This window comes from Halyomorpha halys, unplaced genomic scaffold, assembly GCF_000696795.3.
Source record: "Halyomorpha halys isolate HHAL.00 unplaced genomic scaffold, Hhal_1.1 Scaffold343.1, whole genome shotgun sequence".
In the NCBI taxonomy this organism is placed as follows: Eukaryota; Metazoa; Arthropoda; class Insecta; order Hemiptera; family Pentatomidae; genus Halyomorpha; species Halyomorpha halys.
The window spans coordinates 287,217-311,895 of record NW_027109758.1 but is presented as its reverse complement, the minus strand read 5'-3'; the positions used below and the strand labels follow the sequence as shown (position 1 = coordinate 311,895).

The following is a 24,679-nucleotide window of genomic DNA, read 5'->3' as shown; positions in this document are numbered from 1 at the left end:
TACAGAGAAGATCGGAATATCGTGTCTGCAATAACTGTTAGTTATCTATTTACTTAGTTTATTTTATCATCAATCTTCAAATTTTCGAAGTCGATTGTAAAATTTCATGCGGTGAGAATTCCTCCGTACCAATATATCATAGAGAATGACTACTAAGATTCCAAACCGGATATGTCTTTCAATGACTCTCACCCCCTCCAAGTAATCGGCAAATAAAATAAGGGAGAGAAAGTAAGGAGAAAGCTACGAGGCACTCAGTTCACGGCTGCAGACGAGATGGCCAACATTCTAGACAACCCGGTCGTATCCGTCCTCACCATATCCATCATCATATTTATATTCTTCAAGTTCTGTCTCGGCAGCCAGGACTTCTCGAATGTCGGAGAAGTCCACTGGGACCCATGAAAATCGGTAATGTATAGGTATGTGATGTCTGTAATTTCTAATAGTAGTTTTCATATAATTCTGAAGCTCTCTGAGAAGCAGTAAGTTCCAAATCGCCATATTAAGGGGATAAGTTGCTATTTATTGCCAAAACTAATAAAAAAACATGTACAAAGTTGTTTCTTACTTTCACTTACTTACAGATTTTAATGCAATAAATGTTAACAATCATGAAAACAGATTTTTCATACATTATCTTAGGTTTTCCAAAGTTTTTTTAAATACTGTTATTATAATGGGTAGATAATTTGTCTATTGTATTTATTCTAAATTCTAAAATAGAATGTCTATATATATTATGAACATGATTTTAGACAAAAAATATTTTTTTATGTAAATAAATATTTAAAAATCAATTCTTCATTTACTAATCATGATTTACCGTAATAGTGATACTAAAAATCTGGTGCAGTGCGTGCATCACACAACTTTTACTTACTAGCCTACTTTGATTTAAAATTAATCCTGGCTAGTTTCAGAACGGAAACTATAACCAAAAATAAAGTGTAGCATTTTACAAAACTAACCATCTGTTCTTGGTTCATTAAATGCTTAATTATTATAGAATAGATATTGAAAATACTTTTTTTTAAATTTATTTATTTACATTTACAACTGTACATTAAATACAACTAATAAATTTGAAGTTAGATCATAATGGTATGATACAGAATGTAGAGAAACTACTCATTGGTAGCACTCTAAAAACATTTTTACAATATAAGGTCTGGAGGCCATCTTCCTTTCAGACACCTCGTAGGATTGAAAGAGGAAGCAAGGTTAGACACTAATAGGTTCCTTAATAGAAGGAATGATATCTGGTTCAGACTAGATCGGTAATATAAGGAACATTAAGGTCTTTATGGTCGATTTTATTTGTGACAAAGTAAGGAGTATCGAGGATTTTATGAAGGATTTTGGATTGTAAGGATTGGATACGAGAAAAATTCGAAGGTTTAGTGGAGCCCAAAGCTCGACTCCGAATGTCCAGATAGGCCTTATTATAGACATGTAGATCAGTCTTTAGTAATTAGTTGGAAGTTTAGACCGTTTGTCTATTAAGCGCTATAATAGACAAAACGTGCAGTTTCCTGTCTTTTCAGACTTGTGTGAGGATTCCTAGTTAGTCGTTTGTCCAGATGTAGTTATTGAAAATACTAAAAATGATTTTATAGGATTATCAAGGTTCATACACAGGTTAGGTGAAATTGTTTATTTAACAACTATGATGAGAAAGAATCGTGAAGAGCCTACCGAGTTGGAAAACCACTTTACCATGTTCCCGCTAGTTAAACACATCTTTTATGTACGCCTTTCTATTCCTTCTCCATTACACTCTTTGACTTTCTTTGTTAAATATTATTTTTTCTTAAATCTTTGGCTTTCCAACGATATATAAGACGTCTAAATGTGTTTTCAACCTGGAAAAAACATTTTTCCCCTTATTTTCTTAAGTTAAATATCAAATCCTTTCATGGTTCATGTATATATATATATATAAATTTTTAATGACTATTAAGAATGTGAAATGGATAATATCTTTAAATAAACCAAAAATCACAGATACTTTAGAGGCAGTCCAGGCATATACTTTTCCTAAATATGATATTTCAGTTTCGTCCGACTTTTTGTTTTTGTACTAGGCTGATCGAAAACTGGAATTCAAATTTTTTCACAATCTCAATACTTTCTCGGATTATATACTTCATATACTGGTAAGTGAAAGTTAAAAACTGAATATAAAAGCCAGTAAACTTCATATCTTAAAATTTAATGATAAATTTAAAGTTTTCACCTTATAGTTCAAAAGGGTTGGTTAGATATTTGTTTTATTTTAGACAAGAAGCGGTTTGAACAGGTAGATAGGTTTAAGTATTTAGATTCTACGGTGACTAGAAAAAACGAAATTGGTGAGAAATAAAAGCTAGGTTGAAGGTGGGAAATGCTTGACATTTTTCAATTTCAAAACTACTTAGCTCGCGTCTTCTATCAAAAACCTAAAAAATTAGAATTTACAAAACTATTATCCTACCCACTGTTTACTTTATGGATGCGAGACATGGCTTCTTATACTAAGGGATGTGCCTTCAGGTTTTTTAAAATAATGTATTACGTAAAATGTTATTATGTAAAACTTCTAATAATCTTCTACTGACTTTTCTTCATTTTAGGGGATAAAATAATTTTTTTTTTTCAATATTAACATATTTTGAGTTCCTAAAAAAGAGCATTCGTTATTGATTCACCGTTAGCAACGATTAGGTCATAATAAAACTGTTTTTATTAAAAAAAAAAAAGTTTTTTTATGAAAAAAAACTGTTAAGTTTTATAGTGAGCATTTTTTTAGAGAGAGTATTCAATCAAATGTATACAAATCTACTCATATTGCAGTAATATATATTAGAAAAACTTATGATTAATAAGATAAAACTGTTTATATTATTTAAGTAATATGTAAATATTTAAATTTTTGTTTTTACTTGAGACTTTGCATAATAATATCAAAAGTTCAAAGTAGGCCATCTTAAAGCCCACTCTATTCAAGCAAGATTGGGCAGGCATTGATGAAGCAAGATGAGGCCACAGAATAATAATAATCGAATATTCTAGGTATCGATTTTCTCTTTACAGATCACGAATATGTTTTTCAAGAGACTTGACAGATAAATATAGAAAGCCATGGCCATGCCCTGTTTTATTTACCCTGTTCCAGATCGGTGTCACTAAGGTCACGGTTATTTTTATCGTTTGGAACGGTTGGGATAAGAAGTTCAGTTCATGGTTCGTTACTTCTGAACGTGGGTGTACTATTACTATAAAACTGCAATGCTTCGATGAGATACGTCCGTGACAGGACGAAAAAAAATTCCTACGGTGGGTTTATAATAAAGCAAGGTACGTAATCCATCCGGATCTGCGAGGTGGAATGATTTCCTATTGAACTATTGACATCACAACTGGTCCACATTCTCCAGAAAGGAACCAATCCTCTGATTTGGAAAATAACGCTATATTTATATCTATAGCCTGGTTATACATATCCAACCCTATAGTTTCTACCAACTAAGAACTGACTTAGAAAACAATGCATCTCGAAAATATGTGAAATAATAATATAGAATGTTATATACAATCCCAGAAAATGTCAAATATACCACATTGTTGATGCAGATGAGACTGTCTGGCAGATGTGTTGTAAAATAAGTTCCTAGCGTTTTTCAATATAATCCTCTATGTGTTTATAAAATCATGTTTACTGTTAAATAATGTTTACATATTTTAAAAAAGGATTATGTAAGGTGCTGTTATGCATCAGTTCCAACCGAGATTCCTTATCTTTAAGTGATATTTTGATTGCTCAAAATGGAAGAGAAAAAAATTCATTTTAGTCATTTAATGATTTTTATTTCCGAAAAGGAAAATCCGCTGCACAGACGATTAACAAAATTTGCAGTGTGTATGGCGATGATGCCTCAGGAGAAAGCACCGTCCGTAAGTGGTTTGCTCGATTCCCGGAAAATTTGACGTGGAAGACGCAAAGCGGGTTGTCCTTCAACTGTTGATGACCAAATTCAAGCATTGGTCACAGACAACTTTCTTTCTATGACACTGAATATCGCATAAACGCTTATCTCATGCAAGTGTCTCAAATGATTTGGGGGCTGCAGGATATATTTCTCGAAGTGACATATGGGTTCCTCACAATTTTACAGAAAATAATTTATTGGACCGCATATCCATTTGCGATTCCCTCCTGAAACGCAATGTTAATGATCCATTTTTAGAGAGATTGATAACTGGGGATGAATTAAAAAATTACCTAAAAGATGGCAACGTGTAATAGATCATAATGGGTCATATATAATTGATTAAAAATATTTATAAGAATCTGAAGTTTTTATTGAAATCATCAGTAAAAAAAAGATAAGAACTTATTTTACAACCCGATACATGATACAGATGTTATTAAATTAATCTATCATCAAAACTTATCATCAAAACAATCATACATTATTTAAATGCCCTATATATAATAGTTTGAGGACAAGAATAGAAAATGGTAATTGGATATTCATAATGAAACCACAAACAATTGATGGTATCATTTTTGGGGATTCAAATTATAGAAACTCGGTTAGGAAATATTATTCCAAAATATTTCCATTATAGGCTAACATAATAATTATATAGATTTTATAAAATGACTCTTTTCATACATATTATTATTAGTATTTAATTTGTAATTGTTTTATTAATTGAATGTATATGATATTGCTTTTTCCATTTTTTAGCTCCGATTTTGAAGTCGTTTTTTATATCATTGCTATTGATTTTTAGTAAATTTATATTTTTATTTTTAATAATTTAGATTTAACCAAAAAAAAAAAAAGTTATCCTCATATCGATAAAAAATTCAACGTTCTATATACTTTGAGATAGGATCTATTTATATAAGAATACTCACTAAATAAAAAAATAAATAAACATATACCATCATTATAGTACAGATATAGTTTTATTTGCGATTGTTTTTTTTTTTATTTAACTTCAAATTAATTTTTTTTAGTACAGTTACTATGTAGTTTAGATTCCTTTCTGCATAATATGATCTAATTAATAATAAAATTTTATTTTATATTGAAAGAAGTCATTAGGACAGAAAATAATGGAAACAAATTGGCTAAAAATTAACAAGGAAAATGTCCTTGCTCCAGCCTCACAACAGCCATATTTGAACTAGATGAAACTTCATATTTGAAAAGCTAAAAAGAAATATGTCATTGCTGTTATACAAGTCAATAGTATAAGGTTCTCTTCATTCCTTACTGGGAAAGACAAGCCTGTCTTCCTTTGTTCGAAGGATATATTGAGAATGAGGAAAAATATAAAATCTCCAGCTTTTGACGGTACTGGAGAAATCATTGATGTAGGAAAAAATGGGTCAGCGAAAGGTTACTTTAAGGCTATATTTTTTAAAAATTTATTTAATGTAATTTACAACTGTACAAAATAATACAATAGGTAAATATGTTATATGTTTCATATACACTTGAAAATCTTGGGAAGGAATCACCCATTGGTGGTACTTCAAACATTAATTTAAATTAGAAGGTCTCGTGGCCATCTTCTTTTCAGAGGCCTCGGACGATTATCAAGGATTGTTAAAGATGAAAGATTAAGAATGATGGGTTAGGATAGTTAAGGAGTTTAGAATGAAAAGACGCATATCTGTTTTGGGTCGAATCTGCAACGACTGGGATGTTAAGGTCTTTGTGAATGAGTTAATTTGTAACGTAATAAGGAGCATCAAGGATTTTACGTAGGATTTTGGTTTGTAACGATTGGATTCGGGAAGAATTTGATTGTTTGGTGGAGCCCCAGAGCTCAATTCCATATGTCCAAATTGGTCTGATCATCGTAGTGTATGCTAATTTTTTGTAGTGAATGGGAAGTTTAGAGCGTTTGTCAAGTAAGTGTTGTAGCAATCGGAATCTACGAGCACTTTCTTAGTGGAGTATTTAGAAAGGATACTGTAGGACAGGAGGGTATAGGTTTACGACGGAGCGTAAAGGTGATCTGGTGGGATTTGTGAGGATTTATTTTGATTCTCCAGTTTTGACACCATTCTTCAATAGATATTATGTGTGTCTGTAGTGTTTGTGATGCATTACTAGGGTCGTTGTTTACAGACAGTAGTCATGTGTCATCAGCGTATGTTGTTAAGACAGTGTTAGGGTGGGTTGGGATGTCAGCTGTATAAACCGTATAAAGAATGGAACCTAAGATACTATCTTGAGAAACACCGGCGGACTGAGAAAAGAGAGATGAATAGGCTAGGTTATGATTTAGTTTAAAGGTTCTATCAGAGAGGAAGGAGCGGATTAAGTGTAATAATAAACTTGCAGTTCCGATATGTGAAGTATAACGGAAATTTCCCTGTATCTTAGTATGTAATTCGCGTTTCCTACAACTAACTTGTTAGTCATGATTGAGGTACCCTTATTTACATAAAAAACAAAACACACAAACTATTTCGTGGGCTTTTTCATTTGGACTCAGTAGACCTTAAAAGGTATATTTTAATTGAAAACTCAGATTCAAATCTAAGATTTCAATGGTTCCTCTAATTATAATATATTCCGAAAATACCATGTACTTTTAATCATAAGTAAATACATCAACTTATATGTTTTGTTTGTTAATAAAACTCTAGTAAGGAGCTTGGTCTCAAAATTAATACGGATAAAAATAAATATATGTTTAACAGTAGAAACGGGTATAAAGATAGAGGAAGAAAATCTTTTTACTCAAAATATTTATTGATTGTTAAGATCGTAGTCAATGATTCTGATGACTTCGGCGCAAGAAAGAGATATAGCCATAAAGTAACCTTTCACCGACCCATTTCTTCCTATATCAATGATTTCTCCATCAGCAGGAGGGTTTATATTTTTTCTCATTCTCAATTTATCCTTCGAACACAGGTATTTTTCCTTAATTCTTTTGCCCTCTAACGATAAATTTATTATAATACTATAATACTACCGTCCTTAGTTACGATAAAATAAACACTACCTGCAAAATTACAATTTTTCTCCAAATTCTGAAGACTGCATGTTATTCATCTACTATAATAAATACCACTCCAATTCCGGCTAACTTAAATTCACCTAACTGTTTTATTCGTAATTGTTTTAAATTTAAATATAGCCATAACGACCCAACTAATGCATCACAAACACTACAGGCACACATAACATCTATTGAAGAATGGTGTAAAAACCGGAGAATTAAACTAAATCCTGACAAATCCCACCAGATCACCTATACGCTCCGTCGTAAACCTCTACCCTACTGTCCTACAGTATCCTTTCTAAATACTCCACTAACACCTGTTGAACAGATTCGATACTTAGGACTCCATCTTGACAAGAGACTTTCATGGAATCCACATACAAGATTGAAACGACAAGAAACTGACTATACTATATATTATATACTATGATAATATTCATTCATTCCAAACTCCTTATCCATTCTAACCCCTTAGTTCTTAATCTCTTATCCTTAACAATCCTTATAATCCTCCGAGGCGTCTTAAAAGGAGGTGGCCCCGGGACCTTCTAATTTACCACCAATGGGCGGTTCCTTCTCAAGATTCTCAAGTGTAAATCAAACATTCCACATATTTACTTATTGCATTCTTTATTTTGTATTGTTGTTGCTGTAGTTAAATAAATAAATAAATACAAAATGATTACACTTTTTATTTTAAATAATTTACCATCTCACAGTATTAGCAGTAATGGAAGTGAATAAACTATGGAAGAATTTGTCCAAGAGATTTTTTTTTTCAATGTTAACAAAAAAGTAAGAATCGTTTAAACTGTTCTAACTGAATTTTAAAATGTGGTTTAATTTATTTTTTCCAAATCTTTTTATCATTTTAATTTAAATCTATCACTTCCTCTACGAAGCAGTTAGTTGAATTTAAGTTAGCCAGAATCAGAGTGGTAGTAATTAGAGAAGATGGAGAACATAGCAGTCTTCAGATGTTGGAAAAAAAATGAAAAATAGTAATTTTGTAGATAGGACAATATAACTAAGGACGGTAGGATTATAGTGCTATAATAAATATATCTTTGGAGAGCGAAAGAATTCAGGAAAAATAATATTTATCATATATAGTAATAGAAAGTATAGGTTATTAATTACTTTTTATTTCCATTCACCTAAATATGAATTTTTTTCTATTCAAAATAGTGAGGTAGTGAAAGTTGTGATAAGCGCACAGTAACGTGTATAGTTTTAATTTTTATGATTTTATTGTTTAAAAAATAGTCCTGTATTTTCGAAACAAATAAGTATATTTCTTTACAAGGTTGCTTTAGCGTTTTATAAATCAAAACAAATGAAATAAATTTCCATCAAGGGAAGAATCAATGCGAGAGATCAAAAACCAATATCGCCTAAAAAACAAGATAATATCACAAGACTTCAGTGCCACAAGATACTGAGTTTGAGGAAACTTGGAAATCCGAAAAGAGATCTGTCATGGTTTCTGTTACAGAAGTAATATAATAGACTTTTCTCTTTCCCTTACTAATAAGGGAATATTATAATATCTAAATATTGTAATATTATAATATCTAAATATTATGTGTTGTTTTTTTGTTCAATGAATATATTGAGACTGATGAAGAATACTAAATTAGCAGTATAAAATAATAAATTTTGGGGATACTCGAGAGTTCACAAAAATAAAATGGAAACACCCATGAACAGCTAACAAAAAAAAAACTCATGAGCTGTACCAAATTTACAAATATATATTATGTTGTATTATTCGATCTAGACTAATCCGTACAGGATCTGGAAGTCTGCTGAAAAACTCAATACCTACCGATTGAAAGGTCCAACAAATTAAAGTATGGCTCGGAAATAAGATAGTAATCATCTCACTACCACTCCGAAAGTAAACAAGAGGTGAAAATATATTTGTTTTTTGTGGATGATCCCAACTCAATTTGAATCTATCTCTAATTATTTAACAATAATCATTAATTAAAATGCACTGATTTTTGAAAATGAAACTATTATATGGACATCGGAGAAGAAAGTCTGAAGGAAGTTTAATGAAGCAAATGTACACATTGAAAATAAATGGAATGAAGAAGACGAATAAGTAATAAAACAAGAAATACTTGGTATAAATAAAAAGAGGAATATGAGATGAAATATGATCTTAAAGAGGATAGTATAATCTAAAAGGACGCCATAGAAAATGTAGGATAGGAAACCCACAGCTTCAGTGGAAAAAAAATAAAAAAAGGTATCATATCAAGTTGTTAAAAAGTAGAGTATCATAGAAAAATTAAAACAGGCCTGCTAAAAACTAAACTAAATATTACCTAGTAATACAAGATATAAAAACTAAAACAGTCATAAGCGTATAGCTATATCATTATGATTGATTAAGATTAGAAAAATATATTAATTAATTAACATTATAACATATTAATTTATAAATTCTTTATGAAATTAGGGTTGCAGAATGGAAATTAACGATTTGAGGGATTGAGAGTTCCGTAGGTTGGTACATGTTATAATTTTATGACTAAGCAATCTGTTTTGCTTTCTATCTCTGCCTGAACCAAATTTACGTTTCGGTATTGATACATTTGTTGATGATTTCATAATTCTGTCAATATTAGAGAGTCAATTTGGTTGAGGCATGGGTAGCAAAAATGATGCTTGTCACCTCCTCGTTTATTGACAACAATAAAAAAGGTTAAGTGATCATTATAGTTATATCAGTAGTATGAAATATAAATTGTGAATTTAAAATAAATTTTTTTTTTAAATTTTAAAAATATACATTTTGCATCCCTTAGATTTAAACTGTATAATACAATAAAATTCTTTGAAGAAACAATCGGACCTCACGCAGGCTTTAGTTGGATATAATTCGCCTTGGCCCGGAGGGATAAGAGCGGATGTAGCTAAAAACAAACCCACTAAGAATCAAAACTGAATAGAAAAACAAAAAAAAGTTGCAGCTAGATTCGTCTTAGCTTGTCAAGGGACAAACGGACTCCGGAGAACGGTTCAACAGATTTCTTCACATTTCCTTCATCAATGTCTACCCTATAACGGTCCTCATCTTCTTCAAGAAACTTCTTTTTGTTTTTTTTTACAAATTATTATTATTATTTTTTTTTTCATTTTATGTCCTGGAAGAACTGTCGCTGGGTCATGACGTCTCCGGATCAGTCATGGAACAGCGACGTCAATTACTTGTTAGGGTATATGTCTCACTGGTGTAGCTCGGGAGTAATATCATCATCGAGTAATATTTAAATAAACATGTACAATATTCACGCCTACAACTTTTAAAGAAAATATAACAGCAACTGAAGCGTAAACAAAAAATCCACAAGAACCTTAATAAGATATTATATTGAGAAAGAATCCTCAATTTGTTTTTTAATATAGTGTAAATCCCAAAAAATCCCATCAAATTACCTTTACCCTACGTCGTAAACCTACTGACTGCCCTATAGTATACTTCAATAATGTTGCCCTTACCCCTGTTGAACAGATGCGCTATCTTGGACTACATCTGGACAAACGACTAACCTGGAATCCTCACACAAGACTGAAAAGACAGGTGCACATCGATTTCGACTATTACAGCACTTACTAGTCAAACGTTCCAAACTTCCAATTCATTACAAAAGACTGATTTACATGACAATCATAAGGCCTATCTAGATATAAGGCGTTGAGCTTTGGGGCTCCACTAAACCTTCGAATTCCTCTCCTATTCAATCCTTACAATCCAAAATCCTTCGTAAAATCCTAAATGCTCCCTATTTTGTCACAAATAAAATCATCCACAAAGACCTTAATGTTCGATTTGTAACCGATCTAGCCCGAACCAGATATTAATCCTTCCATTACAAACTCCTTAACCACTCAAACCCATTAGTTTCTAATCTTGCTTCCTCTTTTATTCCGGACAACCCTCCGAGGCGTCTGAAAAGAAGATGGCCTCGAGACCTTATATTGTAAAAATGTTTTTAGAGTGCTACCATTGGGTAGTTTCTCTACATGCTTGCACCATACCATTATGATTTCCTCAAATTTGCTTGATGTATTTATGTACAGTTGTAAATACTATAAATAAATTGTTAAAAAAATATATAGTGTAGTGCGCATATCATACAACTTCCACATACCATCTTTTTTAACAGTGGAAAGTCTTCGTTCAAAACAGTTATTTATTTATCATTTATTATGGCATACGTTGCTATATTTCCATATATAGGTTGGTGAAAGGGAAAAACTACCCTCAGTACTGGAGAATTCTCCAGAGCTACTTGCATATCCGTACTAAGAACCTTAAATCAGGTTTTAATTTAGCTATTTTTTTTTTCAAACAACCCTTACTAACCGCTTTAGAAGCCTTACATAACATTTACTGTGAATTAAAATATTTGGATCAAGGAATTCTTTGAATGATTTCATAGATTTTTTATCAAAGAACTTTTAGTTAATTTGTGTTCCTAAATAAATAATATTGGTATTAAGTTATAGAAGATGACTACTGCTTGCAGGTAAACATCTAAACAGTAATTAACAAACCATTTCTGAGTTATTACTAAATTATTCCTTTTTTTAAGGTACTAACTGCTATAATTTGGAAATTTAAAGTTCCATATCCTTGCATGTGCATTGTCACTAAAGTTCCTCAATCATTAAGTGTAACTGGTTTAGGCCTCATTAATTTTTCACTACAAGTTATTAATGAAGTAGCTTCTGCTTTAAGTAATGTACCAGCAGTTACTTTCAAACTCTCGATCAAGAGATAAATAAAAAATTCAATTAGGATTGTGAGAACCAGAACACTCTTAATCCACGAATTACCATCATTGCGGTCAGTAAATCCAAAATCATTCATGAACCTATTATTGTAAAGAGACCTATGCAGTAAAAGTAAGGATGTATGTTCATATTGTAAGTTTAAGACAGATGTCTTGCGAGAAAAATTCTAAAACTTGGTTATTCAAAATTTTGGCTGAAGGAGATATTGAGAAAGTCCTTCACTTCAAATTTTGAGTGATTGGGTTTCAGAATTTTCCGAGTAATCCATCTTTCTTAACCTGTCAATCTGAACGTACGTCCTTACTTTTACTGTCATTCCGCCTGACTGTATTCCTTTACAATATATTAGGTTCATGATTTTGGATTTACTGACCACGATCATGGTAATTGGCGGATTAAGAGTGTTCTGGTTCTCACAACCCTAATTGAATTTTTTTGTTATCTCTTGAACGAGAGTAGAAAGTAACTGCTGGTACCTTACTTAAAGCGAAAGTTATTTAATTTATAATTGATAATTAAAATTTATAAGATGCTCTCTGCGAAAAAGAGCTTTTCTTCTCTATCGTGAGTTTGAAAGATGTCTTATTCATGAGGCTTCAAACAGAGTGAACAAGATTCTAATGGTTGAAGGAGTATTTTGACAACGCCATTTCAAGGATATGGAACAATGTTTTTTTTTTTTTAATTTTAAGCCATTCTATCTGAACGTCCATTTTTTATTTCACTTTCATTCCGACTCACCGCGTAGGGGTTTCTTAATCGTTGATTAAAAAATAGGGTAATCCTTATTTTCTTCATGGTGTGATGTTGACAAGATTTAAACACCACAGGATAGAAAATATTTTTTCCTTCAGATAATTATATCACAGTCTATGGAGCTTAAGTTGGTCAGGAACTTACAGTTTGCATTCTTTAATTACCATTAATTAATTAGTCTGTATAATTAATTCAGTTGCTTTGATTCATCTGTAAGGCATATGCTGTCATTCAGTAAACTGGATCCGATCCTTCTGACTAATAAGAGTATGTTCAAATGAGGTTCTTAAAGTCCTTTTGGTATCTGATAATTAGTCCCTTCAATACTAATACTGTCATGAGAATATCTTCATTGTTAAATAGACTACTTTTTTATCCTGGTTACATCCATGAAGATATGAAAGATACCATTCGGCCAGTTGAAAATTGTCGATCGTTCACTTTCGCTGTCGCTATGTCACCAACTTTCTCCGGGTGCCACCCAGTGTTGTTCTTTTTTCTCTTGGTCCCCTTGAAGCAGAAGGAAAATGGATTTGAACGCTTTTACCAGCTGGCGGTCGAAACGTGAAAGGACAAGGAAGAGTGGGCACCTCCTTCTTCTTCACTATTGACATCGAAAGTTAGAGAATATTTTTTTTAACATTAATTTTCAAAGGCAAGCCTGAATTATGACATTAGTTTTCATTTGACAATGATAAACAGCAATTTCAACAGTTTTCATAAAAATAATATTAATAATCTTAGTGTTTAACAGTTTAATAAAATTTAAACAAAACGTTAAAAATAATTAATTTTTTATGCGGAGGACTATATCTATACAACTACCAACAACAATAGAAAATCTAATAAAGCATCGTTTAAAGTAGAGTAAATTTCCTAAAATGTTAGCCCTAATAGAGCTATTTACGTCCAATAGTTCTCGAGATCTAGCTTTTTAAAAAGCAACATTTCATAAAAATGTTGTATGGGACGTACTGAAATTAAAGCTAGTCTAATGAGCTATAAAGTTTATGACATTTATTTTCGCAGGAGTATTAGTTTTCATGAAATTTGCTAAATTGATTTATGGTTGTACGGACAGATTTTCATTTGCCAAATTTATATTTATATGTGAATATCATAAAAACTACTACCTATACGAAAATAAGTATCGTAAACTACATTATAGTAAGTTAAATTTCCTTTATTTTGAGTGTTGGCAGACATAATGTGCGTCTTATGGGACTAGAGATATATTTTTCAAAAATCCAACATTTGATAAGAACAACTAGAAATTAACATTTTGTGAGTTTATTTTGTCAAATATCATAAAAACTACTACTCCTACAAAGATAAACGTTGCATACTATTGTATAGTAAATTTAACTAGCTTTAATTTGAATGCTGCCACAGATCTGTATGTCCAATTGTTTCTGAAATAAAGTTTTTTATAAATCAACTGAACAACTTTAAATAAATTTATTTTAGCTCTATTATGGCTCATATTTTAGCAAATTTACTCTTCTTTAAATAATGTTCTTTTAGATTTTCTAGTGTTGTTGTTAGTTTTTAAGATATAGAACTCCAACTGAAAAATTAAGGTTTTGAAACGCCGCCATTTTTTATTCCCCCTACTTATACTTGGCAGACTCATAAGTTTTGACTAGTAATTATACATTATTATATTATTATTATTATTATTATGATTATTATTATTATTATGGCACTACAGTCTGCAAGAACCCTGGCCTCCTCCACAGCCAACCAATCTACACGGTCTCTTGCTTTCTCCTTCCATCTGTGAACCTTCAAGAGCTTCAAATCCTCCTCCACATCGTCCAGCCATCTGATCCGGGGACGTCCTCTTTTCTGTTTCTTTCTATCTGGTTTGCCATAAACCATCTTTATCGGCATCCTTCCATCGGGCATCCTCCCAACGTGTCCTAACCATCTTAATCTTGCACTTTTGCAAAATAATTTGCAATTAACGCCACGATGCTGGGTTCCCCGTACAAATTTATCAGTTCCTCATTCCTTCTTCTTCTCCAAACTCCATCTCAATACCTTTTCTGATTTTCTTGTCGAGGGCCATGTTTCTCCCCATAGATCACTACTGGCCTTACGATGGTTTTGTAAATGACCACTCTCATGCTTTTAGAGAGAGCTCTAAAATTCAGTATTTTCTACTGTGAGAAATAACATTTATTTCCTACTGCTATCCTGGCCTCATTAAAATAATCAAAAATTGGGGTGAGATAACTGCCTTTTTTTCTTCCCGGTACTAAGACGGAAGATAAAAGAACAGGCATGTCATAGAGAACATAAAAAAATAAATAAATAAAAAGAAATGATTTAAGCAAGGTTTAACATAGAAGGTTTTAGCGTCTTCATAATGATGTAATTTATAATTGATTTTGGTTCTCAACGAAAGTTTTTATGGACAACCAAAAAACAAACTTTTAAATTACTGGTAAAAAATATTTAATATTAAAGATCACACAAAAACCTTTTAAGCTAATATAACCTCCACATCTGATATTAGGGATTAAACGTATGGCCGTGTACTGTAAATTGTAGCTCTCCACGCTATTATTGCCTTCCGTGGCCGTAGGTACTACAATCTTACTTATAAAGATTTTGGAACGTAAAAGTTAAGAATTTGCTTTAGAAGTAATATATTCTGCTCTCAAAATAAAGTTAACGGTGGAGTCTCTCACTTTACAAGCGAACCATTCAGTACAACTACTTTACTTCATTACCACATATTGTCAAACATGACTTTTGTTTAAAAAGCCACTAGAAATAGGTATGTTACTAACTAAAAAGATAACCACGGGCTCTCATTAACTATCGATCTTATTAATAATCGATATTATTTAATCTAATCTGATGAAATATGTTAAATCTATTGTGGTATATAATATATGATATATGTATATAATAAAATAACTAGATCGAATTTAAACGCATATGCTACACCCTTATTAAATATAAAGGATGTTATTATTAATACTCAATAGAAATGTACTATTAAGTTTACTAAAATAAATTATATATACCGCTGTTTATTATTGTGTTATAATGATCATATGTTTTATTTATTAGGTAGATGTTAGTAGAATATTTTCCTATTTCTTTAAGCTGTATCGCCCAACAGCATGAATCCATCTGTAGAAAGAACTTGCAATCCTCAAAGCTCACCGATTTCCATTGTCTTCGAAAACCCGTTGAAGGCATACTTCTCAGGAGACTTTATTTTTGGAAAAGTGATATTCAACGCGCGAGAGAATCAGTCAGTTCAGACGTTTTCGGTACACTTGCGAGGAGAGTTCTATTACATGAAAGGTGACACGGAACAGGTGGAAAGCATATTGAGCGAGTCTTCGCCATCGGACAGGGGCGCCGGGGAAGGTAAGGTAGAGATGAAGTTCAACCTAATCCTAAAGCCGACCTCTCCGACCTCCATCCAGTCCCCGCTCGGTGGAATCAGGTACCGTGTGCTCGCGACGGTGGCCTACAGCGAGGGAGGTTCGTTGCAGGTCGTCGAGGCCTCCGAGCCGATATCCGTCAACCATCCTCTTCATCTGCCGGAGAAATGCTCTGAGCGGCGAGTTAGGACTGTCGAGAGAGCGGGTATCATCTGTTGCATCGGGTCCATCTCCGCTGAGCTGGGTATCAACAGTGCCTTCCTACTGAGTGGGCAAGCGGTCGTCGTCAGCGGCTCCGTCTTTAACGGCACCCATACTAGCGTCCAGGCGACGGTCGTCAACCTCGTCCAGTCCCTGCAGCGGCTGAGGGACGGTAAGAAGATCAAGAGGACGGTCAATTCCTTGCAGAGGGGAGCCGTCCTGCCAGGCAAGATGTTGGTCTGGCCATCCGAGTACCTCACCGTGCCACCACTTCCTCCGACACTAGCCAATCTCTTCTTCAAGACATGGTACGAGATCATCATGGAGATTCAAAAGGTTGGCGGAAAATTGATCAAATTGAAGATTCCAGTAGTTATTGGAAATATGTCTGCTACTGAAGTCAGTTTTCCAAATTCTGGTTCTGAGGATCACAAGGTCGAGTGGAAAAGTTCCGAACTCCAGAATGAATCAAATGAGTTCATGCCTCTTTATGTCACCCAAGTATTGTGAAGATTTTAATTTCTTTCATTATTTTATATCTTGGTAATTTTACATTTTATTTATACAAGCGAATTATTTGTCAGGCGTTAATAAATAAAACTTTTTAAAAAATAAATAAGTTTGAATCATTAAATTCAAAATCATATTGTTAACAAAAACATGTGCTACCTTTTAATGTCAACACCTAATTATTTAGAATATCGTTGATTTCCTTTGACGTTTTGGCACATCTGACAAAAAAAAAAAAATTATTCATTAGACAAATATAGTACAGTCGACTGTGTTATTCTTTCTATACTCTGGTTCCTCTACAGACTATCTCAAAGGTTTGTCACACACAAAGTAACCGTCAGCGCTCCAATGTTTGTAACACGGCAAATAAAAAAATTCAGATGGGCCTCTGCTAAAGCTATCATATTTTAATGATTATCAATTTGTAAATATTTTTACGTTCAGATAATGTGCCGTATGATAAGTGGATAATATGAAGAAATAAAATGGTACGAGGGTATAAAAAATCTCAACTGAACTAAAAAATTACTTGAACAAAGAATTATTCACCACACTAATTATTTTTTATAAAATATTACAAAAGAAATATTCAATATTATATTTCTTTTGTAATATTTCTGTGATTAGTCTTATTCATATTCGTACTTCACTTTCTAATTCATTCCTATACACCTTCATATAAGCCTTCACAACTGACTGATCAAAACGGTAGTTTAAATATTATGTGTTTCAGCTTTCTACCATCAGTTCGAGTTGCAGTTGTTAGAAAAAATACAATCTCCATCCGAATCCAAAATTTACGACTATTAGCGCAAAGGTATGAAAGTCGTAATAAAATTCAGAAGGCGTAACAATAATCTAAGTCATAAGTTCGGCATTTGTTTTATTAATGTGATATGGGAGTATGCCAGTTTTTTATGCAGCGTCAATCCACGATGTTTTACTTTTTTAAGTCAAACTTTCTCAACACGACATAAAATACGATGGAGCGTGATATTAATGAATTGAGGAACATTATATCCCAATAATATTCACAGATTCGAATTATTGGAACACTCCCAAAGTTCCTAATCTCTTGGAGAACAAGGTAAGGCAAATAAAAACGAACGTTGAAGTATTAAACCAACCGTAAGATTTGTAACCGTAAGCTGTGCCCGATTTTTTGTTTGTTCATTTTTAAAGAGAAATCTTATAAACATTTGGGTTCTACTGATTCTAATTTACCATACTAAATACATTGACTCAATGCATACATATAGAAAATTTATCTTCTTAATTTTTTATTTTATCTATTATAACTTAGACCAGGGGTGGCCAACTCTTCTGTATATAAGATCTAATTTTTATCTTGTGAGCGTGTCGCGATCGACTAGTTGTCATTGGCATAGTCTAAGGGGGGAGAGGGGTGTGAAATGCATACTATGTTTATACACTGTGTTTTAGTTTCAGGAATATTCCAGTGAAGTATGGGTGGATAAGTAATATATATGTCCAAAACTATTATGTAATTTTTTAATTCACTTATTAATTATTCGAAATATAGGCTCATGAAGAAAATAAATTTCCACACCCTTTTGATAACATGCGTTACTTAAAAAAATAGATCTTCCGGCACTTTTTCCAGATACATGTTTGCTAACTTAAAATGCAGTTTAATTTTTTTTCATCAACTGCAATGTATGAGATGTACTATTTGAAAAAGTCGTTATAAAGCAGCAGAGTAGGTCTCATAATTTTTTTTTTTTTTTTTTTTTTATTGGCCCAGGAAAATATATCATGAAACTATAATAGGACTTACTTTTTGCTATCAATGGATTGCTGAGTACACATCGTACTGAAATACAGATATACGGCTTATCTACCTACGTAAAAAATAACAATAATTATTTAAAGGGCCTAAAAACACACGTCGAGGGGAATTAAAAGAACATGGATAATTAATTGCTTTTGATTCATATGAAATATTTCTGATACTATGGTTTGAATGTTTTGTGTTCTACAATCGCTTCAAAGTGCATGGTACACGGGATTACACCCCAGACATTGCTAACGATCAACAATCAACCTAAATTGGTTTGTTGGCCACCCCTATAATATACCATACTAAATAAATTGACTCAACGCATACAGGTGGAAAATTTATCTTATTAATTTTTCATTTTATATATTATGACTTAGGCCTATATAGTTTATTTAGTAACTACTATTTTTACTAAAATATACAACCTTTTTTATTTCAAAATCTTTTGAACTAACTTCATTGTTTTTTGTTTTTTAGGTAAGAAGAGGGACTTTAGAGAAACTGTTCTGTACATAACGCGTGTATTCAGCCTGGATGGATCTCTTTGGTTGGAAACGTTTCTATGTGATATTTTTGTTAAATAACTCTATGTAGTCTAATGTGACTTATAAAATATATTTACCTCATTATATCTATTTTTATTTAAATTGTTTACCACCACACCTTTATTTAAAATTTCTATTTTTTTTTAATTTCCATTGTCAATGCCCAATTTACTTTTGTTTGGATTTTTATTTTTCGTTCTATTGTGTTATGAATAATTTTTGTTACGAAATGAGACCTGATTCATCATAGGTCAATCTAATTTAATTCATTATTAAAGAATTAGCAAAGTTTATTTTACCAATAACTCATCTGTCTATGAATCTTTCTTTGCCATCTTTATGGCCATGAAAAAGGGTGAAAAAATTCCAAATTAAAATTTTATTAGTAGATTTTGTGCTCAAGTTTTAGTTGACAGAGATTTTAGCCAGGAGCTAACCTAAGAACAACCAGATATTTTTCGTTTTTGTTGGAAAATACCGTACATCCTATTTATATCCTTTTTGAACCTGATTAGTTGCTTGATGTACTAGAGGTAAAAAAAAAAAAAAAAAAAAAAAAAAAAAAATAACAGGTCGCGTTCAAGTTATAAAATACAATTTATAAGTTTTATTTTCTTATTCATACACTTTAGATGTATGATAAGAATTTTTAAGAAAGCTCTCTTAAATTGGATGGTCTGTCACTGGATTTGACAGACTCTTAAATTTTTTGATCCATAAACTTAAATCGAATTTGACATTGTAGCCAAAGAAAAATTATTTATAACTTTTAAATACAAACCTATTGAAACGCATAACAGCTCCTTCAAGTATTGTGTCTTAATTAGATTTTATATTTAAATTGTCAACCCATTCTATTCATCGAAGTTTCATATTGATATACATACCCCTGCCAGAGTTTTCGCTTTAAAGATATCTATACTTCATCTCCGGAATACACTTTAATTATAAGCAATGTCAGAAAAAGAAGTTTATTCGTATAAAATATAATATATTGTCAAGAACGTCTAATCAATGATGATTATATGCTTTATAATGGAGTAAAGTTTTCCTTCATAATTAATTATCTGACCTCATTGGAATGCATTCCATCAGTTTTACAGTTAAGCACTAAGACTCAGCCATCCATAAACTTTTATGTTCTAACCCAGTTTCTTACTCGCTGAGATCTATTGGTTAGTGCAGAAGAGCAGGGCTCCTAGTTTGTAACTTTGTAACTTTTATCTCACACTGAGGTGAAGTGAAAAATAAAAAAAACTGAATAAGAACTCCATTGGCGCTATGGTAATTAACAATCAAAAAAGTTGAAATATTTAAATAAAGTAAACAGCCCTGACGAAGCCCTGCAACGTGGGGCGAAACGTTGGCTCAATAAAATAGTATAATTATCTACTATTTGAGTTTTTTTTTACCGCACCCGGACCATATTCCATTCATTTAAATAAAGTGTTTTTATTTTTATTTAAAATAAATACTATACATCTCAGGATTCTTCTTTTTGTGTCTACCTTTACAATTGGATTTTTAGTCTACAATAGATAAATAGAAAATAGCCATATTTTAATTTTAATTTTTAAATTAAACTATTTAAAAATTTGGTGGGGTTATACCCCTTAAAAGTATGTTTCAGTAAATTGAATAGAAAATTATTTATAAAGGACTCAGATAGAAATCAAAACAACTATATTTGATATGAATTGATGAGTCGTGTAACATCTCAAAACATTTAAATTTTAGGGGTTTAATAATATCGGGTCTTCATGTCCGCCTCGAATTCTAGAACATCCGACTTATCACGTATTTTCATCATTAATATTAAAGTTGTACGAATTTATGGAGTAAGTTATCCTAGAATGATTGGTTTGGAACTTTGTGGGTTTGAATGTCACCTGGGTTAGTCAATATTTATTACACGAAGGCACCGAGAAATGAATCTTGACATTCCCACTAAGAGGCTGTATTAAATATTTGTCGGTAGGAGTGATCATATCAAAATTACTTTATCTTTAGGGTGAACTTGTCCGAACTAAATATGTCAAAGTGTACACGGTCCCTGAATCAGTCAATACAACCCCTATTCTCATTCCAACTGTTCTCCTCTTTCCAAAAAAGTCGTTGATTCATGCAGTTTGTCATTATCTCTCAATTATAAGACGACTAGAAAACCGCCGCCTTCTCCCTGAACATTTATCTCAAATTTTATGAACCACAACATGTAGGTAAATGTTCACCAATCTGTAGTTTATTTTATCATCAGTAATTAATATTATTTTCTGCATTATTGTGTATGTATACAGTGCCAATTAGATACCTAAGTACGTATTTGTCCGTACCAGTTCAATTTATTGGTAGCAAAGATAAAAAATATTGTGGCAGTCTTGTGACTGGTCTACAGAAGTGAAACGGAAATGAAATAATATATTAAGATTTTATTAATAAAGAACATAGCTTGAGACAGATATTCTATAATAATAATGATATTAATTAAAATAGAATAGCATAGAACTGACGTACTTGAAAGTTTCCTATTTGATTACTATAAAATTTTATAACTATATTGTGGATAATAATTGACATACCCTCGCATATATTTTTTGCCGAGTTGTAAAACTTCGAGAAAAGAAGTTTAACTTCAAAATATGTGGTATTCAATATTCATAGTCAATTGCTATTAAAATAGGTAAATGAACGCAAGAGACTGAGTAAGTGAACGTCATGAATGTGTGAACTTGTTCCTAAAACCCTGTATGTGAATGGAGTAACCGTTTGGGATTAGAATCCGGCAAATGACCTTACTATACAGCCTAGAGGAGTGTAAGACTAGGTCATAGGAATATATGAGCGAAAAAAATTATTTAACAATTGAAATTAGGATTCGTTATTTCTCCATGAAAATACTTTTCTTTTGACTTAGTTTATCAAAATACATAGCGGTTTAATTGATATAGTTCTTGAGAAAAGAAGTTCAGAACCTACTTACCTTCAGAAATATGAGATTACATTCATATTTCATTCATATTACATTCATATTTACAGTTTATTATTTTCTCAATAGTACAAGAGCCCAAGAGGAGAAAAAAGGCAGTTATCTCACCCCAATGTTTTATTACTTTAATGAAAACTATGTATAATTAATAGTCAAAATTGATGAGTCTGCCAAGTATAGGTAGGAGGAATAAAAAATGGCAGCTGATTAAAAAAAAATAATTTTTCATTCGGAGCTCTATATCTCAAAAAGTAGGCACAACACAAGAAAACTTAGGAGAACGTCATTTAAAGAACAGCACATTTGCTCAAATATGAGCCCTAATAGAGTTATTTACGTTAAATAGTTTTCGAGATATAGCTTTTTAAAAAAAACACTTCATAAAAATGTTGTATGGGACGTACTGAAAGATCAGTAGTTAGTGAATTTATTTTTAAAATCTCAGATGTCTATTAGCACTCAAATTAAAGTTGGTTTAATGAGCTATAAAGTATTTTATTATGTTTATCTTCGTAGGAGTAATAGTTTACATGAAATTTGCTAAAATAAATTGATTTATAGTTGTTCGGACAAATTTTCATTTGCCAAATTTATATTCATATGTGAATGTCATAAAAACTACTACTCCTACGAAGATAAACTACTTTATAGTAAGCTAAATTTCCTTTATTTTGAGTGTTGGCAGACATGTGTGTCTTATCGATCTAGATATATTTTGTAAAAATCCAACATTTTATACGAACAACTAGAAATTAACATTTTGTGAGTTTATTTTGTCAAATATCATAAAAACTACTACTCCTATAAAGATAAATATAATAAACTATTTTGTAGTAAATTTAACTAGCTTTAATTTGAGCGCTGGCAAACATCTGTTCGTCCAATGAAGTTTTTCATAAATCAAACTTATTGTCCGAACAACTATAAATCAATATATTTTAGCAAATATCATGAAAACTACTATTCCTACGACGGTAAAGGTCATAAACTTATTTATAGTCCATTGAACTAGCTTTAATTTGAGTGCTAATATACATCTGCACGTCTCATAGTTCCTGAGATATAGATTTCTCAAAATAAATTAGCTAACTACTAATCTTTCAGTAGATTTTTAAGAACTTTTGGTTTTTAAAAAGCTATATCTCGAGAACTATTGGACATAAATAGCTCTTTTAGGGCTAATATTTCAGAAAATTTACTCTTCTTTAAATAATGTTCTCTTAGATTTTCTAGTATTGTTGGTAGTTTTTAAGATATAGAGTTCCCAATGAAAAATTAATGTTTTTTAAAGGTTTTAAAACAGCCGCCATTTTTTATTCTTTCTACCTATACTTGGCAGACTCATCAATTTTGACTAGTAATTATACATAGATGAAGATTGGATTTTAATAAGTAAATATATAAACAATGTAAAATGTAATAGTATCCTAAATTATTTTTTTTATTATTATTATCCTCCTTATAGTGAAGACCATCCTCCATGTTTTATTATACTTAATTAGGAATGTCAGAGTTTAATAAACAAAACAGCATTTTCAGGTATAGCAAAGGTTAAAAACATTGTGTTTTTCTTTGTTGATACCACTTCTAATCACACCAACTTCTTTAAAAAATAGTAAGGACTTTTTTTTTTTTTTCGGGAAAAAAAAAATTCCCATTGGAGTCCTATACCTGCCTAACCATGGTTGGGGGGGGTATTACATAATTATATTTATGTTAAAGTTCTTCATTTTGTGGGATCGCCACGCAATGAAAAAAGTCAACGTCCCAGGCCGGATTCGAACCGGCACCGCTAATAGACATCAAATTGGTAAGACTGTGTCTTGTCCACTGAGCTATGAGCGGCCCTAGTAAGTACTTTACATCTATACAAACACTATGTTTAAAGAATACCAACCAAAATTGAAATTTTGTATCAGTATAATTATAATAAAACATAAACATATTTTGTTATGTTAAGTTAAACTTATTTATGTTCTCCAGCTTAGGCCTTGAGAGATGGAACATTCTGAAGGTTATAAACCAATTCTATTCAGTGTGGGAAGGCCTAGAAGTGAAAAACAACCCGCCCAGGCCGGATTCAAACCGGCGCTGCGCCAGGCACGAGAACACTAGGTGCCTTAACACGCATGGCTACAACGGCTTCATAAAACTTTTATTTTAAAGGCAATAGTTCATTTTTATATTCCATTTACACTGATGCTAAAAATATTAGTTTTTTACTTTTCAAAAATAGAATTGTGAATGATGTTTTGATTTTCAAATCAAAAATTTTTTTCTTAATATTTTTTTAATAGATTATAAAAAAATTACAAAATTATATTTAAAATCGATAAAATAAAATAAGATTCAACAGCTCTTGTGGCAGATCCTTTCTCATGATAATCCAGAACAAATATATTATAAAAACAATAAAATTTAACGGTTTTTGGGAAGGATAAAAGTTTCATTGAACTTATTTAAAATAAATTGACTGTTTAGACCCAAGTTTTCTATACTGTTGAATAACTGATAAGTTATTGCCCTAAAATGAGATGAAACTGTCCCAGATAGGGTGAGAATAGACCAATGCCGAATTCAGGAAATCTGTGATAATAAAAGATATTTTATACGTTAGTATGAATCATTGTAACCTTGA

The 24,679-nt window shown here is 31.6% G+C and overlaps 1 protein-coding gene across 4 annotated transcripts; it reads left to right on the top strand.

Moving 5' to 3' along the window:
• The first annotated feature begins 259 nt into the window (after window positions 1-259).
• LOC106681475 (arrestin domain-containing protein 17) lies at window positions 260-19,141 on the top strand. 4 transcript variants are annotated; one of them, XR_010843589.1, is made up of 3 exons: window positions 15,637-16,697; window positions 17,443-17,526; window positions 18,988-19,141. XR_010843589.1 is itself a non-coding variant. In XM_067047925.1 (2 exons), the coding sequence occupies exons 1-2, from the start codon at window positions 15,726-15,728 to the stop codon at window positions 19,024-19,026; spliced, it is 1,011 nt and encodes a 336-aa protein (XP_066904026.1). In that variant the 5' UTR covers window positions 15,637-15,725; the 3' UTR covers window positions 19,027-19,141. The 4 variants fall into 4 exon arrangements, 2 of the variants coding, with proteins under 2 accessions (XP_066904026.1, XP_014277286.1); XR_001343246.1 differs by lacking the exons at window positions 15,637-16,697; window positions 17,443-17,526 and adding an exon at window positions 260-422; XM_067047925.1 differs by lacking the exon at window positions 17,443-17,526.
• The last annotated feature ends 5,538 nt before the right edge of the window (window positions 19,142-24,679 follow it).